This window comes from Mandrillus leucophaeus, unplaced genomic scaffold, assembly GCF_000951045.1.
Source record: "Mandrillus leucophaeus isolate KB7577 unplaced genomic scaffold, Mleu.le_1.0 Scaffold441, whole genome shotgun sequence".
In the NCBI taxonomy this organism is placed as follows: Eukaryota; Metazoa; Chordata; class Mammalia; order Primates; family Cercopithecidae; genus Mandrillus; species Mandrillus leucophaeus.
In genome coordinates, this window is record NW_012104710.1 from 422,686 (window position 1) to 431,317 (window position 8,632).

Consider the following 8,632-nt stretch of genomic DNA (forward strand, 5'->3'; position numbering starts at 1 on the left):
TTGAAGGCTGCAGTGAGCCATGATCATGCCATTGTACTCCAACCTGGGGATAAGCAAAACTCAGTCTCAAAAGAAAAAGGAATAGGATATTTTGATACTTTAAAGTCGTAGTGATTAGCTTCTGAAAACCACACACCTAGGAACATCTGAATGGCCCTAAATAAACGCACGCATGCACACACGCACACACACACATAGAGAGAGAGAGAGAAAGAGAGAGAGAGAGAGAGAGACAGAGAGTTGCTTCTCAACTTACGATGGACTTATCTGGATGTAATCTCATCATAAATTGAGGAGCATACAGGATGCAAGCATCCTAAGTCAGGAACTGCCTGTATATCACCATGATTATAACTGTGCTGTAAGTATTTACGGTTTTCATGTCCCTGACTTCTCTCACCTATATGCCTCTGCTCAGGACGTTCCTTCTTTGGGAACTCTCTTCGCCTTCTCCCCTACCCACACGCTGCAGCCCACCTCTCTAATGTCTGTTATCCCTTAACGCTCACCTCAAACATCATCTGTCTAAGGAAGAGCAGCGCCCCTGCTTCCTCCCCTACTTGGTCCAGGACTGAGTTGATGTTCTTCTACCAGCAACTCTTGCACATAGTCACAATTGTTAGTATTGATGCTTTCATTCTGTCTCCCACAACTAGACTGTGAGCATCTTGAGGGAAGAGACCGCGTCTCCTTTGTTTTCATATGTCCTGACTCATCACAACACCCGATGCCTTTCACCTAGTAGCATATTATGTAAGATGAAGGAATTATGAACAAATGCATGAATTTCCACTGCTATTGCCTCACCTCATCAAACTACAGCAATAGCATCCTAATGTGTCTCTCTGCAGCCAGGCTCAAGCCCTATTCAATACACCTCCTCACCACTGTGAAGATGATCTTTTAAGAATGCAAACTGACAGGGTGCAGTGGCTTACGCCTGTAATCCCAGCACTGTGGGAGGCCAAGGCAGGTAGATCACCTGAGGTCAGGAGTTGGAGAGCAGCCTGGCTAACATGGCAAAACCCTGTCTCTGCTAAAAATACAAAAATTAGCAAGGCATGGTGACACGTGCCTGTAATCCCAGCTACTTGGGAGGCTGAGGCAGGAGAATTACTTGAACCTGGGAGGCAGAGGTTGCACTGAGCTGAGATCACACCACTACACTCCAGCCTGGGCTACAGAGTGAGACTCCGTCTCAGAAAAAATAAATAAATAAAAAATACAAACGGATCATATCAGCTCCTGCTTAAAATACATCATTAGTTTCCCATAATCTGAGAGGAAGGGTCCCATCCCTTTACCATGGTGCACGTGACCCTCTCCCCTGCCTTCTTCCCAGTCCCCCCACTTGCCAGTACCCGGTGTGCCCTCCAACCCCAGCTGTAAGGAACATGCCTCCCTCCCTCCCCTGCCTTTGTGCAGGCTGTTCCACCACCTGGAACAGCCACATCCCACCCTCCCTGTGAGTTTCCACTCGACCTTTGAGACTGAGCCGGAGCACATCTTCTGGGAAGTTTTCCCACCCTTGAATTGGCTGCATTATATTTCAGTGCTTGAGAAATAGATTGTTAAAGTAATCTCATTTTAGTCATCTCAGGTCTTTATACAGTGTTACATTTTTCTGTGAGCCTAACTTCACATATGCTTGTGCTTCTGAACATCCAGTATCTTCATGCTTCCTCCTTGATGACTGCGGCTTCCCAGAATAACCTTTTCCCCTCTGTCTTCCCCAGGCATCTTTCCCACAGCATTACTCTAGCATTTGCGTTCTATTCATCTTTATTTCTACTTATTTATCTTTTATTTATTTATTTTCCGTTAAACTTAGGGATCCTTCTAGAGAAGGAATTTCTTTGGCTAGGTGTGGTGGCTCACACCCATAATCCCAGCACTTTGGGAGGCCAAGGCGGGTGGACCACCTGAGGTCAGGAGTTCGAGACTAGCCTGGCTAACACGGTGAAACTCCATTTCTACTAAAAACAACAAAAACTTAGGCAGGCATGGTGGTGGGCATCTGTAATCCCAGCTACTTGGAAAGTTGAGGCATAAGAGTCTCTTGAACCCGGGAGGTGGAGGGTGCAGTGAGCCAAGATTATGCCACTGCATTCCAGCCTGGGCAACAGAGCAAGACTCTGTCTCAAAAAAAAGAGAAGAAATTTTTGTCCTGTTCATCTTTACACCCTCAGCACCGAAGGCAACAGCACCCAGCATTTTCCCCAACATAGTATCCAGTAAGTGTTTGCTAAAGAAATATATCGAAGAATGAATGGATTAATTAATTAACTAATCAGAAGGTGAGGGTAGCCAATGTGTTAATCTAGTGAAATCGTGGTGGATATTTCATTACTTTATTCTTGTTGTACTTGTTATTAATTGATTTATTCTTGTTTATTCTTATTACTTTATAAATTCTTAGACATAATAACTTTCAATGAAAGGCAAACACTTATTCATCCTTTGAGCTCAGGAAGCTGTTGCTATTGCCCCTACCGTGCAAATGAGCTGTGGCAGCCCCATAGGAGAGCTTGGAACTATGAGTTCCAAGCAAGTGGCCTGGGATTCCAACATGCAATCAAGGTGAAAAACTATTGATGTGGAGAAAAACAGAAGGAAACAGTAGGCTGGTTTCCTCCTAAACCTCATGAAGCTGGATGCTGCGTGAGCCTGGCTGGTTACATTAGGAAATGCTGTCTACGCTGCCAGTCCATCCACCCCCTGGCTCTGTTTTGTCCTGCTTTCCCAGAGCGTCCTAACAAAGTAATCGATGCAATGTCCAACCTTGTTTGGAAAAGAGAGCTTTCTGTACTTTGGTTGTGAAAAGTGGGGGTTCTGCTGGTGGGGAGCGCAACTTCAGTGGACTTGCAGCAGTGGGGAGGGCAAGAGCAGGTCTCGGCCCCAGCTGCCCCCTCCTCCTAGTATGATTAAGCTCACTGCTGCTCTTCTGTGACGTCTTCCACCTTCAAATTTGTCTTGATGTTTGCCTTAAGCTGAGTTCCCCCTTCTTCCTGGAACCCTAAATTTGACAAAGGCACTTCCGCCCCCAAATAAAATATAGGTATATTCTCTTTTTCTCCAGTATGCACCAGGACACGACAGGGTATGCCTGCCTTCTCATTCAGCCAGCCAAGAAATCAGATGCTGGATGGTACACGTTGTCAGCCAAGAACGAAGCCGGCATCGTGTCGTGCACTGCCAGGCTGGATATATACGGTAAGTATAATGCTGTCAGTTGAACATCTGTATGCAACTGTTAGCTTACAAATCTTTCTTTAAAGATAAGTGGGCCGGGCAAGGTGACTCACGCCTGTAATCCCAGCACTTCGGGAGGCCGAGGCAGGCAGATCACCTGAGGTCAGGAGTTCAAGACCAGCCTGGTCAACATGGTGAAACCCCACCTTCACTAAAAATACAAAAATTAGCCAGGCATGGTGGCACATGCCTGTAATCCCAGCTACTCAGGTAGCTGAGGCAGGAGAATCGCTTGAACCCAGGAGGCAGAGGTTGCAGTGACCCGAGATTGTACCGCTGTCTCATCCTGGTTACCTCAGGGCATTACTTTTACATTTTACTATGAGCTTAACCTTCTTCCAAAAGAGGGCCTCTAATATCAGGAATTACAGCTAGTCCAGAGTTTCCAAGTGCTTGTGCTTCTGAACATCCAATGTTTTCTTGCCATCTCCTTGCTGCTGCGGGCTACCCACTGGAACTTCCCACTACCTGTGATCCCCGGCAGAATTTTTGACACTCCTTTCATTTATTCATTTAACAAATGTGTATTGCTCCAATCCCCCAATCAGACGTCTCTAATAATAGAGAGCTGTCCTAATAATGATAATATCAAGTGACATTTGTAGAATGACACATAGGATCCCCTCTCTCTTCCAAAGGCGGGATCCAAAGTGATACCCTTAAATCTCCCAGACCCATGAGATTATTATAATTGTAGTTACCTTCATCTAAGGCTGAAGATCACATGAGAGTAACAACATTGTACAGGCTGTCCCACCACCTGGAACAGCCCGCCCCACCCTCCCTGTGAGTTTCCACTCAACCTTTTAGACTGAGCTGGAGCACGTCTTCCGGGAAGCTCCCCTACACTTGAATTGGCTGTGTTATATATTTAGTGGAAGGGTCAGAGAGGTTAGTGACTACAGCTAGGAAGCAAATCTAGGCCTTTGCATTGTTTCTTTGAACCACATTTCCAATTTTCAAAAGGATCCAAGAAATTGATTTTTATTTATGTATTTGTGTAGTCAATCCTACACTTTTTGACATTAACTGGTATTTTTGGAGACATATTTCTTAACCCAAAAGAGTGTTTCTTTTTTTTTAATCTTTTTTTTAAAAAACATAATTGAAGTCTCACATTCAAAACTGGCTTAACCTGATTAACCAACATAATAAATAAGAGTAGCTCTGTCTATTGCCTGATAGACGTCTCTGTTATTTATGGGTACACAGCAGGTATTCCGTTTGTTTAGTACCATGCAGGAGGGGCTTCAGCCTGCCATTTTCCCTAGGTCTAGTTTTCGGAGAAAATATGTAATTTTCTGGTTATTTTCCCTTATCCTAGGACTTGAGAAGAAATTAAACTGTGAAGGAAGCAGACACTAATGTGCTTTTCCCTGGAAAAATCGGGGGAGAAAGAGGCCAATAGTGATAGGTTCCTTAATCAAGGCTAAGTCCTTAGCCATTTCCCAGTCTTCACCAAGTCAGAAGGCAGTAGGTCTCCAACTGAGAAACTCCCTACCAATAAGCCCTGAAACAGATGACTCTTGTGCCAATCCTGCCCTCCAGTGGCTGAGTTTCCAGGTCACTTTGTCCTGGCTCTCCTCTCCCTTTCATTCCTGTCCTGCTTCCATAGCACCAACGATAGGCAGTGCTGTTTCCTCAGCTGGGACCTAGGATGGAGAAGGCGTGGAGGACTTGGGCTGGAATCAGTTCCCTTCCCCACCACCACACTTCCTGCCTTTCTGAGGAATGGGGACACGTAGGGCTCCCCTCGCTCTTCTCTCACTTCCTAATCCTAGGAACTGCAGTAGTCCAGTTATGATGTCAGAGAGAGCAGGGAAGGGCTAAGAGATGGAGGGGCTGGGAGGAGAGACTGTGCACGAGCAGGCCTTACTGAGTGTCTGCTCTTTAGTGAAACTGCTCTAGGTTTGGTCCCCCAGATTTTTATTTTTCCGAATTCACTCAGAGGTATGTAGACTGAAAAACTGAATCAAGATGATGAAATCAACAAAGGACCAATTTCTAAATTGGAATGCTAGAAAGGGGCACAGCTTTCCAGGACCCACAGCATGAGAGTTCCCCATGTAGGGAACACGCTTCTCCACATCAAAGTACCCAGAAACCTAATCAGAAGATTGCCTGGTAATTTCTGAATCAGGAACCACCGCAGAGACTATGAAGTTTGGATGGGTATCTCACTCAGGCCATGTTCAAACCTTAAAGTCATGTCTGCTAAAAACAGCAGCACTTGGTGAACATAGAAACTCTAATAAATTGTCTTTTGTCCCTGAACCATGGTTGATTGTACCTAAATTACTTTTCAGTCTCCTTGTTGTAACAATAGAACCTGACTGGGGAGATGGGTAGATAAGTAATGGCTGATGAGGGTGATTAGGGTGTGAGGTAGGCACTGCTCAGGTCAAACCCATTGTTTGGCTTTCATTTCTGCAGCTTTCTTATCTCTATCTTTTGAGGTACCCTCTTTGAGAGCCTTTTTGAGAGCCTACAACCCTCTGTACACTGCCCCTAACAGGCCTTCATGGTAGGCTGGTGGAAGGGGATAAGCTTGAGAAATCGCCCTAGTCACTCACCCTTCCATCTTATAGAATTCTTTTTTTTTTTTTTTTTTTTTTTTGAGATGGAGTCTCACTCTGTCACTTAGGTGAAGTGGCATGCCTTGGCGTGATCTTGGCTCACTGCAACCGCCACCTCCTGGGTTCAAGTGATTCTCATGCCTCAGCTTCCTGAGTAGCTGGGATTAGAGGTGTATGCCACCATGTCCAGCTCATTTTTGTATTTAGTAGAAACTGGGTTTCACCGTGTTGGCCAGCCTGGTCTTGAACTCCTGAGCTCAAGTGATGTGCCCGCCTCAGCCTCCCAAAGTGCTGGGATTACAGGCATGAGCCACTGTGCCTGGCCCCATCTTAGAGGAATTCTAATCTCTCACTTGTAGGATTCTATTATCTTACTGAATTAGAGTCACAGATTTTGGAATTAGGGGCTTAAGACATCGCCAGCACAGTTTCCTTATTCCTGGCAGGGAAGGCTTTATTGTTCTCTTCTACAGATGAGGCAATTCAGACCCAGATATAGTTACATGCTTTACCAAGAATCTGCAGGGAGCATCAGGGTGAGGACCGAATGCGCCTCTGCAGTGTACCTGCTGGACTTCATTCCTTTGATCATAACACATTATTTGGTCCATTTTCCAGCTCAGTGGCACCATCAGATCCCACCGCCCATGTCTGTCCGGCCCAGCGGCAGTCGCTACGGATCTCTCACCAGTAAAGGACTTGACATATTTTCTGCCTTTTCCTCCATGGAAAGCACGATTGTGTATTCATGCTCTTCTCGGAGCGTGGTGGAGAGTGATGAACTTTAAGAATGTCTGGGTGCCTGCTGTGTAACACAGCGGACTGTGGAGGGGGAATGAGAACAAGCCAGACTTGGTGGTTTCCAAACAATCGAAGTTGAGTAAGTTCCCATGCTGCTGGACCTGTGGCAAGGAGTGCTTTGAACAAGTCAGCTAGGGATTCTTGCAGTCTCAGCTGGGGGAGAAAGGTAGGGCCGTGCCTTCTAAAGATTCCAACAGAGATGTGAGAAGATAATACAGATGAACCAAAGATGTCACACAGTTGCCATCCACTGCTTTGGGAAAAAACTAGCATGTTCCCCTGCCCCCTGTTGTGTTAGGGATGTTTAGGTTGTACTAGGAGCAATTAGGAGCAATATGCCTGGGCTGAGAGGAGTTAGGCAGTAGTGACCTTAGGATATAACTAACTCACCAAACAATGCCAAGGAGAAAGGTGGGGAGGTCACCATCGCCTTTCATCGATTACATGTATAGCAGTAGTTTTGGTGAATTCACTAAATCAGCTTCCACTTAGCATTAGGAGGTCATGCCATACAACTCACGTATGCAGACAGACACTTTTGATTTGCATATCCTGGGTGTACTGAGCCACATAATAAGGTGTCAAAATGTGCTTGAGAGTCCAAAAACTCACTGAAACAGTTGATATTGCACAGTGCACTTGTTTTGTGGCCAAAACATGGCCTTACCAGCTTGTCTGCACCATTTTCTTTTGGGTGGTGACTGGTTTTTTCTGACTTTGCATATCCCTAGACACTAGAACTAAAGGATTGTTAATAAGCCAATCAGAAAGAAATCCTCTGCGGGGTCACTTTAAAAACTACTAGCTTCTACTGCCACTTACAAAATGTGCAAGAGTCATCATTTACCCACAAAATACACCTCACGCGCTCCTACCCCTCTCCCCAAAAGTCTGAAAGTGCAGGAGGAAGGAAGAGATACAAACAAGGAGAGGAAATGATGGGAGAGGGTTGTTTCTGTCACTTGCCCCAGCAGAGCAGTGGTTTTGGAAGCAGAGGTCTTTAATCGCTTTGAAATGCTTTGAGATCATTAGTCAAATTGCATTTTCTATGTAGAAAATATTCTGCTAAGTGGAAAAGTTGGGGGAAAGGGGAATATGCATCTTTATTCTAATCACCAATTCAAACCCTGCCTCTTAAGGAATTTTTAGACTTAAGTTCACTGTGATATCCCTAGTGCCTAGAAGAGTACCTAGCACAAAGTAGACATTCAATAAATATTTGCTGGATGAATGAATCTTCTATTATTATGTCTATTATAAGATAGCCTAGTCTTATATTCTGCAGGAGTATACCACCCACACACCAGTCCAAACACTGCCCTGGGAACGCTCATGATAGCACAGTTTGCTCTAGGCTGTCCAGGGAAATGAATTGCAGGTGTCTGTTACCAATTCCCTGTGCTCTAATCTCTGATGCTGTCTGTGCCAAGCACCCCCAGCTGGCATTGTATTTGTGTGAACAGATAGTAACTGCTTAGAAAGGCTTGAAACTTTCTTCACTTCAAGGCAAGGATTTCCAGCATAAAAATAAATTCATTCACTCGAGAAATCATTTGTATGTCTACTCTGTATGAGATGCTGTGCTAGATACTGAGGCAGATATAAAGATATGAATAAGTCACAGTCCCTGCCCTCAGAGAGCTCACAACCTACTAGAGAAGGTAATATTTGAGGCATGCAGAATGCTGTCTCTTGAAGCAAAGTAGAAGTTTCTAGTGCTCTTCGTTCTATTTTTTCATAACTTTAAAAATATTTTCAATCTTTATTTCTTAATAAAACAAAATGACATAGGTTACATCCCCAAGCAATAACTATTTCAATTATTCAGCAGGATTATTAGATTCTGTTTTTTAATGTATTCAGTAACAGTAATGCAATATAGGCACCCTTAATGGAATATAATGCATTTCATATGGAATCCAGTAAAATATTGTTTCCATATTGACTTCTATTATGAGATCTCTTATAAACAAAGAGCACTTTTTTTCTTTCTTTCTTTCTTT

General features: G+C 44.4%; 1 protein-coding gene across 6 annotated transcripts in view; it reads left to right on the plus strand.

Moving 5' to 3' along the window:
* The window catches only part of MYPN (myopalladin), a 120,945-nt gene extending 112,767 nt beyond the window's left edge, over positions 1-8,178 (plus strand). For all 6 annotated transcript variants that reach the window (XM_011994082.1, XM_011994081.1, XM_011994084.1 and 3 more), the window contains 2 exons: positions 3,080-3,213; positions 6,447-8,178. In XM_011994082.1, coding sequence (XP_011849472.1) covers positions 3,080-3,213; positions 6,447-6,616 — 304 coding nt within the window. In that variant the 3' untranslated portion in view covers positions 6,617-8,178. The remainder of the gene's footprint in view (positions 1-3,079; positions 3,214-6,446) is intronic.
* Positions 8,179-8,632: the final 454 nt, after the last annotated feature.